This window comes from Amblyomma maculatum, chromosome 6 (assembly GCF_055883805.1).
Source record: "Amblyomma maculatum isolate TAMU_Amacu chromosome 6, ASM5588380v1, whole genome shotgun sequence".
NCBI classification, from domain to species: domain Eukaryota; kingdom Metazoa; phylum Arthropoda; class Arachnida; order Ixodida; family Ixodidae; genus Amblyomma; species Amblyomma maculatum.
The window spans coordinates 98,935,235-98,956,955 of record NC_139349.1 but is presented as its reverse complement, the minus strand read 5'-3'; the positions used below and the strand labels follow the sequence as shown (position 1 = coordinate 98,956,955).

At 45.0% G+C, this 21,721-nt stretch overlaps 1 protein-coding gene across 2 annotated transcripts in view; it reads left to right on the top strand.

The window, feature by feature from the left end:
• The window catches only part of LOC146186385 (atrial natriuretic peptide receptor 2-like), a 259,439-nt gene extending 240,246 nt beyond the window's left edge, over positions 1-19,193 (top strand). The window contains exons 9-10 of one of the 2 annotated variants that reach the window (XM_084607168.1): positions 12,941-13,065; positions 19,068-19,193. In XM_084607168.1, coding sequence (XP_084463294.1) covers positions 12,941-13,057 — 117 coding nt within the window. In that variant the 3' untranslated portion in view covers positions 13,058-13,065; positions 19,068-19,193. Of the gene's footprint in view, positions 1-12,940; positions 13,731-19,067 lie in introns of those variants that run through there. The other variant, XM_084607167.1, reaches the window with a different exon arrangement.
• Positions 19,194-21,721: the final 2,528 nt, after the last annotated feature.

The following is a 21,721-nucleotide window of genomic DNA, read 5'->3' as shown; positions in this document are numbered from 1 at the left end:
TTTTTGTCTCTTTTTTGGCTTAGAAGTGCTTGTGCCGCTTCTGTCAGTTTAGCTGGATACCGTATCTTTATGTTACAGCTTCACCGTATAGAGAAAGAGAACTCGCCTGAAATGCTCCACAATTAGGGACTTGCGTGCCGACGCCTCACGTACTGCAAACATGATGACCCGTGCTGTGAAGCTTTTTTTTTAATTATTATTATTCTATCTCCTTAATGAGTCAGAAGGAATGAGGTGGTTCATTCAGCGGTTCTTCTCCGATGTTTTTAACTATATTTTAAAGTATATCCGCGTTAGTACTGCGCGAAAAACGCGGAATACCACGCACTCGCGGAGTTCTTCGTACGCTGACTACCAGCACGCATGCGCGCGTCTACATGAGCCGCTAATGCAATACACTCACTTTGCAATCTCAGAACGCCCGCAAAATACAAAACGTCGCCGACTCGACGGCTGGAACAAGAACGAAACCGCTTCACCAACCGCCTAGCGAGCACAAGCTCCACAATAGAGCGTAAATGACTCTGGCAGCTTGCGGTGCTGAACCTGCTGCACACAACTTTCAATGAATGCAGCCTGAGTTCACAGAACGCGAGGCGAAAGATCCGTCCTCTGCATCGCGTTGTTCAATACAGTGCATTTTCGCATTCTTGGCTGCACTTATCGAGCTCCTTTCTCCGTATTTGGACGGCAACCGCCAATTGAAGGCGAAACAGCGTTCCTGAGAACGCACTCAAGTACGTCACCAGCCGTAGCTGTACAGTATTCTTACAAGGTGGCGCCACGTGTACTTCGCTTTTATTCGAATTCCCGGCTTATACAAGTTTTGCTTTTTACAAGATGGCACCTTTTCGGTCATCTGATGCCAACCTACTGTCCTTGCCCAACTTAGCATTCCCTTTAGTGTCAATTTACACTAGTCAAAAACTGCGCATTTGGTAACATTAACCGTAACTTAATTACTCTTAAGATTCATGGAAATCTTCGGCGTAGCCTCACGTTTTTTTTTTCTACTAACAATGTTGTTGTATATGCTCTTTTTTTTTAAATCATAAGCACATCCATTAGGTGAAGCGCTATATTGATTTAATAGCAGTCGATGCAATCATTAATCACACCTTATCGGCCTGCATATAGATGCCGACAACCGCTATTGAAGTACAGTGCCTCTATATAGTGTGCAGAGGCGTTAAGGCTTACGCGACATCACCGCCCCCTATAGTCTTAATACAGTGATGCGTAAAACGATGAAGACCTGAAAGCAAAAAGATAAAGATAGGGGGCGAAACACTAACCCATATAGCGCCTGTTTTTGATTTCTCGTGGCAATATATGTGCGCATAAAATGTATCATGCACGCAGCTCTGTGCACGCTGCCGTGAACTTGCTATATTCGATCGAACCTGGTCGCAGCCTCGCGCATTCTTTGTAGCGTAAAAGTGAGATTTTATTGAGGCCCGACCGATCGATGCTTAAGCGAGATATAACACTGCGTGCTGAAGCTCGCGAAAGAGCTTGCAAGGCGGCACCGATTTGTAGGGCGCTCATGAAAAAATACGACTTCGCGCTACCCAATAAATCTGTTGCTTTCGAAAACGCACTCTATTATGGAGCAATCGTTTTAGTAATTTTATTCAATTTTCATTTTGTTCGTACATTATTCTCACGCGAAGCGGGCTGTGATGATACGGTTATTACGAAACTATATCCCTTCTCTTTTCGTGCGGCCATTGTACTTTCACCCTGATAAGCATGTCCGTAGGCCCGGCTTGCGAATAAAGTCTGCACGACGGTTTAATAATGCATGACTACGTGGTTTATGTCGAGCCTGCACCGCGTCCGCTTCGTTTACGACTATAGTCCCTGCTATTCGCTCGACCCGGGGAAGCATGCACCGCCAAAGATACCTGTTCTGCTCCCGGTGTTCTTGAGAAAAGAAAGAAGAAAAAACAGCCCATAGAGCTGTGCTACTACGCTCCTATAGGCGTTCTAAAAATTGCACCATGTTGTTATGAATGTCAACACAGAAGAGATGGCAGAAACTGAACTATCCAGTTTAACGACTTTTCCATGCTCAGATTGGAAGCAAGACCATTGTTTCCAAACTGTTTCTTCTGCACCACCTTGCTTTCATTGGCGCGCGTATGTATATTGCTCGTACGTCGATGTGGCAATACTAACTTTTTATCAGGTTTATTCTGGCACCCCCAAGAGGTACGGCGTGGGGCTTGTTCTGCACCAAGGAAAATAATGCGGGTGCCTTGGAGGACTAATCTGTTTAAAATACGAAAATTAAGAAATGTACTGGTATGTGTTCTCCTCCGGTATATAGCGTCCAGAGAGGACTTTTGTTTGTGTGCTGGTGAAAAATTTCTTATTTCTAGCTTAAGATGTCGCCTGTGACCATACCGTCCAGTGAATGTGGCGGGGTATGGATGGGGATCCGCCCGGTTTGTGAGCTTGGGCTAGATCATTTGCCACCTCGTTTTCCCTCAAGGCCTTCGTGCCCAGGTGTTCATGTTATGCTGCGTGAGTAGGAGAGTGCATTTAATACTTTTCTTGACCTACCGTGAGGTTTTCCGGCAAGATAAACCCTGCAGGCTTAAAAAAAAATAAAAAAAAAGAGCGGTGTCATTTGCAAATAGTACAATTTCAGAGAAGCCTGGAATGGTTACAACGTTATTTATATGTGGAAAAAATTTTTTGCGCCTTGAATTATTCGTTGTGGAGCTCTGTACTTATTGTCTCTCTAATTATGTACAATGTATGACTGTATATTGTTCCTTCCAAATTGAATAGCTTGCTTTATCTCGATTATAGTAAACCAGGAACTTATATATATATATATATATATATATATATATATATATATATATATATATATATATATATATATATAGGGGGAAATGAGGGTGCTCGTTCTAATACATGAAGGAAAAGAAGCCAACAGTCGGCGAGGCCAAGGAAAGCGTTGGGGATGGTACTTTTATGTCTTTTTTTAATGTTTGCTTAGATAATCACAGAAATTAGTAATGTAATCTGTTTAGGGGAAAGATAATTAAACACAAAGTAGAAGAAAAAACAACGTGCCGATGGTGGGATCCGAACCCACGACCTCCGAATATCGCGTCCGGTGCTCTACCAACTGAGCTACATCGGCCGCTGTCCCCCCTGCTACTTTCTTGGGTATTTATGTTGTCTGTATACGAACCTTGAGAGTGTTCACCAGCGCCACCCTCAGCCATAGCGGCGGACGTGGGACGTACTTTGTTACCGCCAGCGTCACGTAGAACGGGATCAAGAGCGAGGGCAAAAGCTGTGCTAGAACCCTCTTACGCTACCTATGGCTTCAAGACTGCCAGAACCGAGACCCCCGTAAGCTACAAGCAGATCAATTAAGGGGAAATGAGGGTGCTCGTTCTAATACATGAAGGAAAAGAAGCCAACAGTCGGCGAGGCCAAGGAAAGCGTTGGGGATGGTACTTTTATGTCTTTTTTTAATGTTTGCTTAGATAATCACAGAAATTAGTAATGTAATCTGTTTAGGGGAAAGATAATTAAACACAAAGTAGAAGAAAAAACAACGTGCCGATGGTGGGATCCGAACCCACGACCTCCGAATATCGCGTCCGGTGCTCTTTTCTTCTTGGCTTCTTTTCCTTCATGTATTAGAACGAGCACCCTCATTTCCCCTTAATTGATCTGCTTGTAGCTTACGGGGGTCTCGGTTCTGGCAGTCTTGAAGCCATAGGTAGCGTAAGAGGGTTCTAACACAGCTTTCGCCCTCGCTCTTGATCACGTTCTGCGTGAAGAGCGTTCTTTGAAGAGCTCAAAAACATGCGGCCTTTATTTGGTCTGAAAATATCCATGTTATATCATGCAGTTGCGTAAACATATAAAAATGGAAGTTACCTGAGTAGCTACGGCTCTCAGGCCGAGGGAAGAGCTTTACATATAATCAGCGCTTGAAATTCTCTCTCAATGACACGAATATTTTGCTTATTACTTTTATGAGCAAGTTTGAGCGAGAATAGTTGCTTTGTAGCATTTTACCAGCATGTATTATTCACATGGCGTTGTAACATGCAATAATATCATCTGAGGTACCACTATCTAGAAAGCGGTCTAGATTTGCGGCATTTTCGTCTGTTATTCTTGTGTGGGTAACGGGGTTTCATTTTTCACGCCACACTGTTCCGATTAACTCCTCAGGTATTCTCCATATTAAGCGTGTATTTCTGACGAGACCAGAGAGTTATATTTCGCAATATTCGCACTAAGCTTTCTTCGTATCGATCGTCAAAATATTTAAATTTCTATAATATACCTCGCCCATCATTTTGAAGCTTGGTAATTAAAAAGGCTTGAAAAAACGTGTTCTTTTAAAATCTTTCGTACAATCATAACTTACCCTTGGCTTTTTTTATTTTAGTATATTGTCTTCGGATTCCATGTGGAAAGTTATTGTTATACACGTTAATAAATGGGGAAGAAAAATGTAAATTTTGTTCGTGTCTATTTCTTTTTCCGCTGTTTCCTTATCGCAATTGGAAACCCAATTGATGAACTTACTGGACTTTTTCTTTGAGTATAATCTTGATCAATAAACACTAGGAGAGGTACGTTGCACTTCACAAAGTAGCATGCAAAATATTTATAGGCGATCGCTCATAGCACACAAACATGGTATCGGACAGAATGTATTGTGGAGCAAAACCAGTAATTCAAGGGTTGACGATACTCATGATGTAAAAAATAGCTCGAAGAACATCATGAACGTTCACCAACTCGCCCAGATTTCTGGGTTAACGATACTTTCATTTTCAACTGTTTAGTTGCGTGGAAACTCTTCATACGTACACGCATTGAACTTTCCTTGGAGGCTGTAGACGAAGTGAGTTTTCCTGAGAGGCATTTATACTAAAATCGTGTCACTATTTTAATTTCCATTAGGACATCCACTTCAAGCAGCAGGCCTATAAACTAAAAAGAAAAAAAAATCTTCTGTGATAAATTCAGGAAGGGCCCAATACTTGGAGATTTGAGTTCTTCGATTTGGCCACATTTTATTGCATTCTCATGGTTGTTGTTTTCTTTTTGTTTTTTGTTTTTTTTTTGGCGCAGGATAAACATAGCGAAGAAAGTCCCTCCGCTCTCGTGTCACAGCGAGAAAGAATGCAAAGGGAAAAACAAAGGGCAAGAGTGTACGCTTTAAAATAAAGTATCGCAGCGTACCGAATAAGCTCACGCTATACGGCACCCGAGTTCGATTGCGTGGGAAGACCCTGCATCGTTCAATATTGCTGCGCCCTCCGACAACCCCAACATTCTCCCTTTTTAACGGTGCAACTGGGCTTGACAGGCGCGACTAGTTTGCCGGTTAATACTCAGAATGCTCTGGTGTCTACTCAAGACGCGTCGTCAAAGAAACTTTACCCTGACCTGATACTTAACTTCCCCGGGGTAAACTGTTCGGTAAAATTTCTCTTCGAGCCTATAGCTCCTTCAGATTAAACACACTCGCCGTGACGCACTTTGGCTAAGTTGAGCTTGCAAAATCAATATCAAGCCACCAACGCTACATTAAAACTCGCAGAGGTCGACTGCAGAACAACCCCACATTGCACCAGCGTGAATAGGAAGTACGAATGGTAGTGAAGGGTGAATTAGTAGACTGAAATGTGCGCGCTTTTAAGCTGTAGAATGTGGTCTCAAGTTGCCACTCAGGACTGCAGACCTAAACTATTTTATAACGGCGGCCGCTTTTCGATGGAGGCGAAAAGCAAGGCACCCGTATGCTGTGCGTTGTTAGTGCACGTTAAAGAACCCCAGGTGGTCGAAATTTCCGGAGCCCTTTACTATGACGTCTCTCATAGTCTGAGTCGCTTTGGGACGTTAAACGGCATAAACCAAACCAAACCAATATTCCGTAAATGAAATAAACAAAAATGGAGAGCATGAAATTTCCGCCTTTAAGGGTATAACGCTACAGTGTTAACGGTTCCCGCTGGCGGCTCCCCTTGCGGGTCCTTGTTCTTGTACATGAACTTTATTAAGGCGGAAGCCTTTCCTGGTTCATTGGTTGCGGAGACGTTCGCAGGAAATGTTCGATAGAAATGTTCCGAAGAAATGTTCACATGAACTGGCTCTTAAAGGAAATGTCTCCACCAGGAATCAAATCACTATCCCTCCGATCCCCAGTAGAGCGCGCAAACCACTACGCCACGCCAGGCTCGTGAGAAACCGATGGTAAATCTTCTAGTCTATACTTTAAGGATGGTAATAACGACGACAATGACGATGCCGTTAGTGACAATGATAGTGATGGATGAGGATGATGATACTAGGGAAGAAAATGACTGACAGTTAGTGAAAGCAGTCCTGTAAGGTGTCTTTCGCCATTTCCGCTCTTGAGTAGACTTAATTAAGCGCAGTCCTACAGTTTTTATTTCCTTAATCAATTCGTCCCTTAATTTCTGCCTCAGATATCTTTCACGTACTCGTTGGCATACAATCGGAACCGACTGCATTATTGAAAGGCCACCCGACATAGATGAGCAAAGCCGTACGAACGTGCCTGCCTGGCCTTATGGCAGTTCGCCTGACTCACGATCCGAAAGTCTTGGAGGGTTCGACTCCCATCTCGCTTTCCCATGTAAAAGCAGAACTCAAGCTGGCAGTACCTGCCGACTCGGTCATGCATATCACGTGGTCTTGTGACGTCACAAAACCCGGTCAGTTCCCGGCCATGTCACCTTCCAACTACCGCCTGCCAGAGGCGCGCTCGTGGTTTTTATAACGTAAGCTACTCTAGGCTAGTCCGCGCCCATTTCGTGCAAGCGTTGCTAGTCACTACTGCACATGCGCCACAACCATGGCAACTACCGATCCATCCGAAGCACAGAACAAGGGACGAGAGCAAAGGGAGGAAAAGAAAAAGCCGGTCAACTGGAGCAATCGTAACTGAGCTTCCTTCAGAATTGGTTATGTGACGTACAATTTGCATTAAATGTAAAAAAAAAAGTGCGCCGTTATTGTTTTCCAAATTAAGGATTTGGTAACATTTCAGAAAGAAACGATTCTTCAAGTCAAGTTTTTGATGTAGCTGGGTGTCATTCATGATGATAATCTGACACGGAAGAATCACATTGAGCATGTTGCAGCGAGAGGGGCTCGGGCTGTGGGTATATTTTTCGCGTGGTTAAGCAATCCCAGGTCTGGAATGCGGCGAGATGGTATTGTAATGATTTATGTTATGTATGTCCGGCCAATTATAGAATTTGGATCTGTGTTGTTTTCTGGTTCTCCTGCTAACAAAATTCGTCCGCTTGTTCGTTTAGAGCGGAAAGCGCTTAGATTATGCCTTGGGCTCCCCAAATGTGTGGCTAACAATGAAGCCCGAATACCACCGTTGTTAGCTCGATTACAATTTTGACTGTCCAGACGTATTTAAAGATATATGAATCACATTTCTATCGCTCCCTGTCAGTTTTTTGTTGTCAGCCGGCCCCCTTTTTTTGGAGTCAACTGGCCTCTGTTTCATACCCCGCAGGTAAAACTAGTGCAAAATTTGATACAGCCTGTCGTGACGCTGGGACTAAGTCGACCCGGCCTTCACTTGGTAGCGTGCAGAGACTCCGGGTTGATGAAGGATTGAATCTTCGAAGTTAGTAAAATATATACAAGCAGGTTTAATGGCACTTTGAGAAAACTTATTTACATGAAAAAAGGGTATGTCAGCAAAATGGCAAGCGTTGAGAGTTCATAGCGAGAAGCGTCTGGATGAGCCGTTTACCCAGGGCTCAGAGCGTCATTTCGTGATCTGCAACGTCCTTAAATCCCCCTATGTCCAGCCCCTGTCTGAAGATGCTGACCAATCAGTTCCAGGGCACACCCCTCAGATATCGGCAACCAATCGATCACATCACTGCACTGATGGTCTGATGCTGGTCCAGTATTGTTTCGTCGGGTGTTGTCACTTGTTGGCGGGTAGAGCTTGGGAACGGCGAGGAGGTAAATTTTGATTCTTCTGCAAAGATTCGCTATGTTGGTTCCGGCAAGTGGATTTCCTTCTCAGAAACCCAAGTGTACGTGCGCGCCACGAATACTGATCCCAGCATTGTCCCTTTCCGGCAATTGCAACTCTTTCCTGCATTCACGGGAAATCCTCTAATGGCCGTAATCCTCATGCTCCTTTCTTCTCCTGTACGTCAGCGGACGTGTCACTCCGATCGTCTCCTTTGGACAATAGGCATTCCTCACTTGACAATAGCGCCTCTCGACGGGAGGGGTGAACAGTTGAACAAAAGCACTTCCGGCTATTTCTCACAGGGCGACATTTCTTTGTATTTTTCTTGACGTTCCCTTGACAGGGCCAACTTGGCAGTTGTAGGGTCTCGACACAGCAAAGCATGCTCACACAAAAAGATTCATGTGAACAGGCTCACTTAGAGCCCTTGCACCAACAGCACATATCAATACCATGCCCACAGGCGCACAATAGTGCGCGCAAGCGCGGACTATGCACGGTCACAACAAGCCTTTAAACGTAATCCTCTCTAGCATCTTTCTAACAAAAGTCAGTGGATCTTCGGTTGAAATAGTCTATATACCATCTTCCCCAATAACGCAAGACACTTAACACCTCGCATTTTAAATGGATTATTAGAAGATCATTTACAAAGTCTTCCTATTATTATGAGAGCAACTGATGCACCTCAGTGTCATGAAAAGGCAGGCGTTGGAATATACTGTCCGCTTCTAGACTGGGCTTTATCTGTTCGTCTTCCGGATTGCACCTTAATTTACCAGGCGGTGTTTACGGCGGTGGTGCTTGCTCTGCGCAAACTAGACCTACAGTATTCAACAGTGGCTGTAATTACAGGCTCTTATATATTATATATAAGCAGAGGCATAATATATCTTATATATTATGCCTGTGCTGCTGTCATGAGTGAGGGCAGTCGCCTCGTCAAGCTGCATGGTAGCAGTAGCTTTTTGCGGCTGCTCCATCTTTGTACTTTGTGCAAAGGAAAATGAAATTTGATTTGATTTGATTTGAATTATTCCTTGTGTTCATTGCTTCCTTCGAATAAAGATTCGCCAATCATAAACATCTTTCTTTCATTGCTCCCTTCACAGTTGAGCCTCATACATATGGTGTGGATACCAGGCCACAGCAATGTGACAGTCAGTGAGGTTGCTGATAGACTAGCTAAAGTCTCTCTCGACGGCCCCGTATTGCCTATCCTCCCGGCCACAGCGTACATAACAGCAGCGCAATTTCGTAGGCGCTCCTTATTACACACGCAGACTGGATTTATTTTAACATCGGATGACTACCTGCATCTCAAGTATTCCTGGAGTAGAAAACCATGTCAATCACGGCAGATTGAAGTCTCTCTAACCAGGCTGCGCTGCCGTATCCCGCCCCTAAATTTCTATATGCACAGGTCTGGTTTGGCGCTTTCTCCCGTCTGCGCATTCTGCGGGGAACCGGAATCAATAGATCATGTCTTGCTATTTTGTAGCCGTTTCACCATGATGAGAAGATGGTATTTGGAGAAGCCGTTGCAATAGCTGCTGGGACTTAATTTGAGCAGCGAGATCTTATTATCGTTCAGTGCCACCATGCTTGGGTACAGCGACAGGTTTGTTTTTAACGCCATTCAAAACTTTTTAATAGAATCTGAACGTCAGCCTTGATAATATGCTTTGAATTTTTTAACCTGTGGATACAAATCTCACAGTGTTTATCGGCATGCATTATAAACTCTCCTCTTTATTTCGGTTTTTCATATAATAATTTCCTTCTCTCTTTCCTAGCAATCATTTCATTTTTTTTTAGTTGTAATTATACATCTCAAAACAAATATCTCTGCACTCCAATTCTTGGCCGATCTCCCTGTTTGCATACGCGCCATCAATTTAGAGGAGGAGAACAACAACAAGAAGCTATGTCAAATGGGGCAAGAAGATTCTACCCCTCCAATCATATTCTTTTTGGACTTGTATCTTCAAAAAATTTCTTTCCTGCCCAGTTCTTGGACGATCTCCCTGTGTGGATATATGCCATATGCTATTTAGGGAACAACAACAACAACAGTATTCGGAATAAACCAAGAAGACGCGCCGAAGCTCCGATCCCACCATACGTTTGCAGCCAGTGCACTGGCGACGACAACGTTCGAGTCGGACTTTGTGAACAATTCGTTTGGTAGCTTTTGGCATACGCATAGCCAGGCTTAATAGAGTTGAGCCGTCATCAATTTTCGCTCACAACGTCTACAACGCTGAGGTTTCTGGATAACGGGACTATATTACAGCAAAGAATGATGTTAAGCAGGGAGGAACGATCTCTCAAGTGATGCTCACCGCTTGTTTACAGAGGAGGTGCAGAGACCTGGATTGGGCGCAGTTGCTGATAAGGTTATGTTAGTAATGAATGCCTTAGTAACATATACCTGTAATTTCGCTGATGACATTTCCTTCTTATGTAACTCAGGGCACCTCCACCAGTGTCACGTCACCGCGTTTGGGCACGGAACGCAAGGCTTTAATAAGGGGTAGTCCTGGACGGTACCGGGGCGAGAGCCAAGCGCGCTGAGAGCGGTCCGAAGGAGATCTTCGTCCGCTTTCAACGGGCCCTCGAGGCTCGCGAGAAACAGCAGCATAGCCGCTGGTGTCGCGGTTGCTGCACTGCCATAGTTAATAACCAAAATTATCAGAATAGAATACAGCGCATTTGACTGGTACTCTCAGATTATAAATGTCAGTTTTATTTCTCTTCATCGCCACCTTCATTGAAAATCCGTCAGCAACTCGAGTATGCATCGTCCATCTTTGACCCCGGTAATATCACATTATAAATGAGTTAGAGGCTGTGCAGATTCAAGCGCCCGTTTCATAGTTGGAAATTATCATCGGGCCGCAAGTGTTACGCGTATGAAATCTAACCTCAAGCTTCAATTACTATCTACTCGCCGTAAACTTTCACGCATTTGTCTTTTCCACCAGCTATATTACCACAATGCGCAGTTGAAGGCTACCTGTATAAAAGAGCCATCTTTCATCTCGCCTCGCGTCGAACACATTAAAAATTCCTGTCCCCCACTGTAGGACAATGACCTGCTCTAATTCCTTCCTTCCTAAAACATGCAATGACTGGAACTATCTTTCACAGACAGTTACTTGCATCATCTATTCTGCGCGTTTAAGAGCCACGTTAATCGCACTGTTGGAATCTGATCTGATTAATCCTAAGTTGTTTCACGAATTTATTTTCGATGTTTTTGTTTGGTTTCATTTTATTGACTCATGTATACATGTATTCTTTTTTTTTTTTAATTTCGTTTTGAACTATCTTCGGTTTGGTTTGGTTTGTGGGGTTTAACGTCCCAAAGCAACTCAGGCTATGAAACAGTATCGTTTTGTGTCACGCTTCCTCTTGTACTTGATTTTGTTTTGTTTCACTGCTCCCACCCCATCTGTAATGCGAAAGCCCTGAGGGTACAATAAATGAAATTAGCATCCTTTTAGAATAAATTTTATAACAGCTGTACCTTACTGGTACTCACCTATGACGCAGAAACGTGGAGGTTAACAAAAGCGGTTCAACTTACATTAAGGCCAACGCAGCGAGACATGGGAGGGAAAATGATAGGTGCAACGTTCAGGGACAGGAAATGAGTGAAGTGGGTCAGAGAATAAACGCGAGGTAATTATGTGTTCTTTGTGTTGCCGTCTCTTGCTGCGCTCTTAAACCACGTAGCAAGTTGCTCAATTCGCTGTCTGTTAATATTCTGGCCGAAGTCGAGAGGAAGAAACTGGTTTTGACAAAGCATGTAAGCGAAGGTATTGTATTTACCGGGGGAATTTAAGATTAACGATGTGAATTCCAAGACAAGGTAAAATTAGCGGGGGCGGCGAAAATAATGTGGGCAGGTTATATAAGGGAGTTCGCCGAGATCATGTATACAGGAATCAGGCTACAACAGAAGCCTTCAGCGGGCAGGGTGTGGTAGCTGCTTCTGGCCCTACGAGGCTGTAAATGGGGAGCCCCCGCGGGGGATCGTCTGCCACCGGTGGTTGTACCTGTTGTAAGCTGTCATTACACCCGCCGCCGTTTTGGTGGCGGATGACGGCTGTTGCGACGCGCGTCTTTCTCTTCCCCTCTTCTTTTTCTTTCTCTCTTTAATTTCTCATCTGTCCGCATGAGGCAGCGGACGTGGTTCAGCTTCAGAGCCAGTAGCAGGCCCGTGCATTTCCTTTTTCTTCTTCCTACAGTTGCAACAACATCTATACAGTATATGGAGGTTGAGCAGTTCCGAATTGAGTGAACAGATATGGAAGAGGCCTTTGCACTGAATTATGTGTAGTCAAGCTGGTGATGAAGATTATGCGAATAACACGAAGAGCCTTTTCAAACGCTTTTCCGGCGTTGTTTTGCTGCCATATTCGATGAGGCTTTGGCTTCTCTGGAGCATTGTGGGCCCCCAAATGATTGCACAAGAAGGTGAGCTGAAACAACAAGCTCAAACGACCAGCACGGAAATGCTATTGTCGCAACTTGTGCCAGCCATCGGTCGGAAGTCGAACCGTCAACAAACACATTCAAGGGTGTCACGGGAGCGGGTCACAATATGGGTGTCTACATGGCATGGTGTCTATGGGGAGCGCCTATGCCGCCGCTTTGTCACATTTACTTGGCGACTAAAAAGGGGGGTCATTTTTTTTTTTCTGATCGAGTACGGCCCTTACTTCGCCTTTCTGCATTAAACACTGTGTGATACCGGAGAGCTTTATGTTTCCACGAGCCATAACGTAAGTAAACAACGTTTACTGCATTATTACTCATCTAGTATGCGCGATGTGGTCATTCAGTGACCCTATAGTGACCCTATATGATATCTGAAAGAGCTTTCTGCCGTTCTACCCGCAGGGCAAAGGAAAAGAAACGACGTACTTCCTGCTGGGTGAAGACCCTCCTCCTTCAGAGCCGCCGAATCCCGGGCCAATCATCGGGAGCAGCCAAGCTGGACAGCGGACCGATTCCTGAGTGACATTGTGCGTGAACGTAAAGTGTAGGGTGTCCCTTGCAGCGTGTCCAGCACATGGCGTTCAGTGCAGAGCGGCCGGTGCAGGGTGCCCTGCGCAAGTCGCCCAGTGTAGGTCATCCAATACATGGCATCCAGTGCAAGGAATCCGGTGCCGGACACCAGTGTCGCGCTTCCAATATTTGGCGCCCCGTGCAAGGTGCCAAGTTAAAGGTGCCCGGTGCAGCGTCCAGAGCGGGGAGCCGAGTGCAGGGAGCTTAGTGCAGGGAGCCCAATGGAAGGAATCCGCTGCAGCAGCATCTCTGCTCAAAATAATGCGACTCCACGCTTCTTTATTTATTTGTATATTTGTGTCCTTCAACTCAGCAAGATACTACCAGACTTCCAGCGCTGCGCGCCCTGTCTTTTTCCTCGCTTCTCCTAGGCTGGAGGCATATCACTTTTCGCGTATCTACTTCACTCACCTACAGTTTCACAGTTCATAAGAATTCCAATTATTCCGGGTTCGCCGTCTAAAGGAGGACGGATGAGTAGAATGACTGTCACGAACTTGTCAACACTAAGAATGAATGAAAGATGTTCTATTACCCTTTCGGTGGTTTTTGGTATTTAGTTGCCTGTCACCTCACTTGTTCTTCTTGTTACTCCCGCTGCAGATGGTGGTGCCAGGTAGAGATACGATTGCACTGACTTTTTTCTAGAGCTCGCAATGGCGCTGGGAGGGATGTGGGTGTCATTCATGCAGCGAACGTGCACAGCTTGTTCTGTGTCGGCCTCGTTTACTGCGGGGATATAGGGGCTGCATATGAATAGAGCTTGTAATTTTTAACCCTATGCGAGCAGCCACGCGCAATGCATAAGCCGGGGCTTATGCATTGCCCCGGCGTGACTTCAGAACGTATATCTATTCAGCGCTGGCTTCGGATGCATCAGCGTTTTCAAATGTGCTTGAATGAATGGTTTACATAGCGGCTTTTTGTTGCAGAAATTAATCTAAAAAAAGTACAATTGGCACCTTGAAAAGAATGTATCGTCACGATGTGCAGACATTATGACCGGACAGAAATTTCTTTAGAAGTTATTAAGGGGGGGGGGGGGGGGTAGAACTTTTTATTCATTCATTTTGTTGTTTTGCTGTCCAGGCATGCTTCTTGAAGTTATATGGAATTTCGTAAGTTTGCCTCCGACAGTTTTACAGTTCGTAACCGAAGGGCAAGAGTCGTGTGATGTAGCAGTACCACCAGTTACAGCACTCGCTCCAGTTATGTCGCAGGCCGTCAGTGAGAAGCTGCCCGTGAGCTTCCCGTCAGGGTAATCGGGCGGCCCTAAACGGGTTTTATCCAGCGTTTAAAATCACATCATTTCTTATGGTCGTATCATACTGTATAGGCGCTAGCGTAAGAACCCTAATTCTGGTGGAAAGTCGGCGTTACCGTCGTCCTGCGGAGGTCAGGGAAAATCCTGACTGGTCGACAGGGTCGTGATGTCACAACTAAATCACCTCGATCGCGCGGGGCTTTCACACACCCCGCATTCAAATAAGCCTAGCGACCTGGGGGAGGGTTCAAATGAGGCCAGTACTGGGGCGGAGGTTCCTATAATTATAATTTAGGAAATATATGTAATTTATTATAATAAAGTCACTACTAGTGCTGTTCGAACCCAGGACCTCTACTTATAAGCGGGCACGCATACGCGACGAAGGATGGTTGGCACAACGCATGCTATAGAGGTACCAATGAACCTGCTGTGGTGCTTATGACGTAGTAGCGTGTGTTTGGTACGCGGAATAAAAATAAATGTAGAGGTTTACCTCGGTCAAACCTAGATATCTGAGCTTATAAGCTCTGTTAAGCATGATTATACGGTCGCACTGGCATTTCCTATGCGAGCTTCTCGCTGCCTCGAGCCCATCACGCTTTTTCTTCGCTGCTTCTTCTCGGCGAGCTATATCGGCTGGATCATAAGACTCAGCCTGACGCCTGCGTCGAAGCGTTGACGCACACGGATCGGCGCACACCTCAACCATGGCGAGACTGAGTAATCAAGGCCGGTGAAGCAGTTGTTAAACCTCCCGCCTATAGTCAGGTGGCATCAAAAAGGAGAGCCTCCGAGTCCACGATCGGGACGATCACTCCGTAGCCTCGAGTAGCGCTACTGAAGAAGAAGACGAAGGAACGAACAGTGGTGTGGACAGGATCGCTCGCGCTGGGCAAGTGTTTCAGTTCGAAGAGTAGAGCGACGCTCTAAAAGGTGGTGCTAAAGGCGTTACCCGTCTACTCTTAAGAAGTTTAACTATCCTCCTATTTTTCGTTCTTTACCTTGATCAACGCGGTCGTTTTTTTTTTTTTTTTTTTTTGATCTTTTATATATTGCGGGTATGGTGCAATTAGACCTGGAGGATTATTAAAAACAATCACATATGCAGATACCTAAGTTTGTAGCCAAGAAGTAAAACAAGTTATAACGGCATTTGCAAAGCTTACTTGGACTACCCATAGAGACAGTGTATGTACTGCCTGTTTAAATCGGCGAGACAGCGGCCGCGTCGCCTTCTTATGGAGCAGCACTACCAAGGCTGTAAACACCCGTTCTCGCCACAACTTGGGCTGAGTGTGGGGGATAAAGCACACGTCAAAAATTCTAAAGCTTCTTCGTAAAGCAACCTGCAAAACATGGAACGCGTGCGGTGTATATGGGCGGCAGTGCGAAGTTGCGCCGTCTCTGCGGTCGATGCAGGCAATCTCATCGCTGCAGCGATCGACTCCAGTCGGCGCGCTCGCATTTGGGGCATGCCTCAAGGCCACTCGCTGCCACGTGCTGCTTACTACTGCATTTGGATGGCGATCACAGCGCTTGCAATTTGTTTGATTCGAATTGCGATTAGTGCCTGAGCGAACTGCGGGGCTAAAGTGTACCGATTTTTCTTTCTTTTTCTCGTCTTCTTATTCAACGCAGAAATGAAACCTTGCGATCTATCGCTAGCTTGATAGGTCGAACCAAGAAAATAGAGAATTCACAAGACATTAATGGCCCAACGTCATGCCGAATGCAAAGGAATACGAGTGAACAATACGAAATCAGCTACTCCCCATTTGGGTAATTCCTGATAAACTCCTGTGGAAATGTGAGTATACCGAATGAAAGCGGAGAAGGAAAGGGGTGAACGAGCTGCAGCCTTCTATCTTGCTTTCGAAACCATTTGCGCATTGTATGTGTTCGTTGAGGATTTCGTGTTTTCGCAGTTAAATTCTCCATTGTCGTCTATACTCTGCGTGTTGAATAGAGCTACATTTTATGGTGAAAAAAATAAACTTCCAGATTTCAAAACTGCAAACAGGAGTGTAGACGGCGAAATTACAGAGGTCGAGAACTGCTTTATTTTACGTAAGCACGATTTCAACTTGAATGTTCACGCCGATACATCTGAGAGATGCGACTCGAAGTATCTTAAGGAGTGTTTACATCTCTTACTTGTCAACGTGAAATGCACAATATGAGCAGACGCGAGAGGAGATGCGGAAGGACCGGTACATTTGTCTTCTTAACGGACAAAAAAAAAAAAAGAATACACGTGTCAAAAATTCCTGCGATATTCTTTATATATAGAAGCCATCAGATTACTCCTAACACGCTTATGCGTTTTTTTTTTTTTTTTTTTTTTTTTTGCGCAGGCAGAATGCAGTTAGTTAGCACTCCCGAGTCTAAACTACGCGGTCAGGTTAGCCTCAACGGCACGGAGCGATGCTGTTCGTGACAGCCTAACCCGGCTGTATTTTGAAGGCCTCATTAGTGCCCGCAAGCGGAACATACGAGCTAACTGGAGCGAAAGAAAAGGCGCGAACAAGCTGCACTCTTCGAAGGCAGGGACGTCAGTACCCCAAAGGCAACGCACTGTACGTGTTCCACTATGTATAGTGTCAATAGCCTACAGTGCGTGCACTGCATGCTCACCCCCTCCAGCCTTCATAATTGTCAAAGCATCGTCGGCAGTAGGGGCTGCGGGTTGACAACTGAAGTCTGCAGTTAGTCAGCCATCCGGCAGGGCCCAACTGTTGCGCCCACAGGAGCGGTGGGAGCTGCCGTCGCTCGCCGACTCAAGGTAATCCTGTTTGCTCCGCGCGCGAGCACCGGCCCGCGCCGGCAAATGAGCCGGCACTTGGAAGGGGGTCGCACATACATCGAACGTACTGCTTTTTTTTTTTTTTGTCTCTGGCCTGCAGGAGCGTACGCGCTGTTGTTCGCTAGCCCTCTGCTCCAACAGCGGAGCGGCTTTTTTGCGGGTCTCTCAGTGAAGGGATGTTTATTTTTCTCTATGCAAAGGAACGGGAGAGGGGTGATGCTACTCTACGTCTATTGGCTCGAGTCGACGTCCCCTACGCCCCTGGGAGGGAAAGCAGTTGGCCCTATGCAGCATTCGGCGCCTTCGACGACGCGGGTGCAAACCGAATGCTTTGCAAAAATTGTCGCTTTTTAAGGCGAAAGCCTTTAATGGCTCATGCTGTCGTGGACAAAATGTGTCCCGCTTTTGCGGCGGCTCTGATTGGCCGAGGCGGGATGGCGTCATAGAGGTCTCGACCAATCACAGAGCACCACCTCAGTATGTGCGAATGCGTGCCTTATATGACCATATGTAAATTAATATTTAATTACTAATTATTGACTAATTAATTAATGAGTAATTAGTAACCTATTAATTAACTAATATATTATCAATTAACTTTAATTTAATAGGTAATTACTTCTTTAATTACCAATTATTTAATTGATTAATAATTCAATAATTACTAGTTGCGTAGCAGAATGCGGCACTCAGGCTTTCGCTTTTCACTACTTTAGTCGCTAAAGTCCCTCGTATTTTTTTTATTCTTGCCGTTGGCATTCGACCAACAGATTATTTTTGCCTGTTTTGGCCGTCAAACATACTTCCGACCCAGGCATGCCTTTGTGCTACATACAGGCAACAAAGCAAGCCAGGTAGATCAGACTTTGTCATACACGAGAGCGCCGAAGTGCCAAAATCCAACGTTGTTCTAGCCACCCTACTTTCAATATTTACTTAATAATGTCATCCAAATGCGGCCGTCCTTTTGGGAATCGAACCTGCTACCTCGTGTTCTGCAGCAATACACCACAGCCGATTAGACCCCTGCCGTGCGTAAACCATCGCTCCCGCTACCTCACAAAGAGAGAAAAAAGGGCCAGTAAGAATAGAAGACCCTATTGTATTTTCCTGCCAACGATGACTGTTAACAAAAAAGTCAGGGAGGCCGCCTCTCATCGACGGCAGAAAGAAATAAGCAAGCAGTGACACAAAATGTCTTCGCTATCACGTATGCCGCGCGCGTTGTTTGGCACAAACACCCTCATCTCGCCTCTGCTCTGACATACGCTGCGTGTACAAGACCAGGTACAATAAAAACAAAACAGAAAGTCATTTCCCGGCGCAGACTCCGCTCGTCGGACCGCGCATTACACCGTTCCTTTCCATCACGTAGGTATCTGAGGATGTTTGCTTGCGTCGCTTTCTTTCTTTCTTTTTTTTTTTTTTGACGCCTTAAACCTGCGATTACTGCTGCGATATTTTTCTTTTTGTTTCTTCTACACAAGAAACAACTCTCCTGATGGAACCTCCGTGTATAGACTAGCTTCACTACACACGTCTCTGATTCTTATAGGCGTGTGTAGGGAGAAACAAAAACACTGTTCCCGCGCACACGAACGTGATATACTAGATAAGCAGTTTATCCACATCCTGTGCGACGACACAACGACAACAGTGTATATATACCACTGCATTTTCCACCACTGCATTTTCCGTAACATCACAGCATTTTCCGTATAACCTCACATAAAAAAAAAAGAAAACGTTTCGCACGCTGCTCATCGAAGGAGGCCTATCGACCATCCCAGCTTGTGCGGACGGAGTACTGTGGCAAGTAAATGAGCACCACTTCTTTGCAATGAACTTTAATTTTGTTTCGTTTTTTCTTTCTTTTTTTTTTCTTACAGGAGACAATGAATTGGAGATTACGAAGTGTTGAAGCCCCTCTGAACCTGTCCCCAAGAGCCAGGTACAACTCAAGAACAAAACGACAAATGCCCTTCATTGTTATCGCTAACACAAGATTGAATTAAACGGATACCTTTTGTTTGTTGTCGTTGTTGTTGTTGTTGTTTTTTTCATCCTTACAAGTCCTCTTGAAACACTAGCACAAAGGATAGGGTAATAGGCAGCTTCGATCCTACAGTTTTAATGATCGAATGACGGCTGAGTTCCTATTAATAGTGGCTTTAAGCTGTCCGTAAGAGCTTATTTTTCACCGGTGCGCCTGAAAGTTCCTATACCTTGCACATCATTGCCAACAAAAGTCCCCATTTTCACTTGCCTACACTGAAATACTTTTTTGCTCTGATTTCACTCTCAAGATTTTTTTTTTTTTTCATTTCAAATACATACATGACGTGACAGTATTCCCTGTAACGAAGCAGTGTTCCCGCAATCCTCGAACAGTATTAAAGGAAGACAAATAATGTTTTCTACACCGTTCAGTGTCAGAAGCCCGTCAAGTCCCCAGAAGCATCCATTGGTCAAATGCAGATATGACCAAGCTTCCCCTGCGGGCATATGTGAGATGGGGTTTGACCGCTCACAGAAAGAGTCTTTCAGTGAGAGGTACAAACCTCACCTCACATCTGCCCACGCAGATATCTTGGACATCAGCATTCATTACGAGGGCGAGATACTGCTATAAAAATGTGAAGAGAATGGCCCAGTCTGCCGATGCACGGCAAAATGTTTCTTCTTACGTTTGTACGTCACTCGCGTCGAGTAGTTAAAGGGGCAGAGAAAGGATGTCAAACCTAAGGTAAAGAAAGTAGCTAACACTGATAGATATGAAATCGCCTATCACACTCCCTCAAAAACTTTCTATCTAGCATGTGGAGCACCAGATATGTCGACGATTAAAACATTCTTCACATTTTCTTTTTCAAGTGATACGCTGGGACTAGTGACAAAAATAAAGAGAAAAGACCGATACCGCAGTCCGCCCACAAATGCGTCATACAGCCTGTCTGGCTAGATTTTTTTTTTTTTTTGCGGCTCATTCTCTCCACCCATTCCTCAGTGCAAAGAGCGGAAAAGGACCTAGACGAACTGTAATCATTTGCCTGGCGTGTAGTCAACCTTCTTCGCTGCGATCTTTGGACACCAATGAAGGCCCCTTCCTGGTGACGTCATACGGCCCGTATGACGCTGCGATGCGGAATTTGAGCGGAAGACCGGTTTCGGTGGCAGCAGAAAAGGCCAAATTTTAAAAAATGCCAATTATCAAATTACTTCACAAGACACGTACGTAGTGGAATGCACACTATGTGACATTTTCTCTGCATAATGCAATCATTCGGTAGGTACATTTTGAACGCCATTAAAGAGACCCTTTAAGATTGTCACAAGAAACATGCACCCTTCTCGACTGCAAAAACGTTAATATCGAAAATCCATGATCCTCCTGGACGTATACATGCAGGTATAGTGATTATTGAAGTTTTTATAGTTATGTTACGTTTACTTTTGTAATTAATGATTGGTATGCGAAAGTTTGTTCATAAGCAACTTGACAATTAAAAAAATGGGCAGGTTATAATTTCTCGTTATGTAAATCATACGTGAAAAAATTCGTAAAGTCTGAGGTATATGGAGTATTTTCACGGCATCACATGCGACTTTTGTTCCATGGTGTGCACTCGACGCCTGGCGTCGGAAAAAAACGCCCGCCACACCGATCTGGACCTGCCAGATGTTTGATGCTAGGGCGGCGCACTGTACAGTGTAACCGATAGCGGCAGCGCAGAAAGCTCGCATTTTAGGTTTGAGCTGCCGCTGCCAACATGGCCGCCGTGGCCGATGAGCTGGGCGACGGTTTGGGCAAAGAAATTTGATTGTCGTGAAAATAAATGCTTTTTCAAGCATGGAATGCCGCTTTTTTGTGTGTGTGTGAGTACACATATAACGTATTCTGAGATCGAAATGTCTACTTCTCCTCCCTAGAGCGAAAGGTGTGGAATAAAGCCTCGCAGCTGATATCCACGTCTGAGCGGGCATTCCGAGGTATGTCTCTTCATTAATTCGAACATACAAATCCTTGTGAAACCTGTGTACGCTCGCCGCTCTTTCGCTTCATGCATCCCCAGCTCGGCGTGACATCGGCGCGGCGCTTTTCGTCGTGGGAATATCGTAGGAAGAAAAAAAAAAAACTTGGCATGTATTGCTGCCTTTAAACAACAGCATGCAGGCTGACCTATACGTACAAATCCCGGTCGCGGTTAGAGTCCAGGTCCCAGCGCAATTTTTCAGCGGATTGAAAAAAAAAAAAAAAAACTGCATGTCGATAAAAGAGTACCAGGCCTGAAGTATGGCCTCATCGAGATGATGAGTATTAATAGCGGAGTTTGCAGTATGTAATAATTGACAGTTCACGAATAACCCCTAACGCGAACGGGAGAACCGAAAGTGAACCCGGATAAGCCCGAATGGTGAAACACTGCAATTAACTTTATACCCTACTTCACAACCGGGCATTGTGCAGAATCTGAAGGTGAGATGCAATTTAATTACGTGTTGTAATGGGCCTAAATATTTTTACAGGAAACTCGAAAAACTA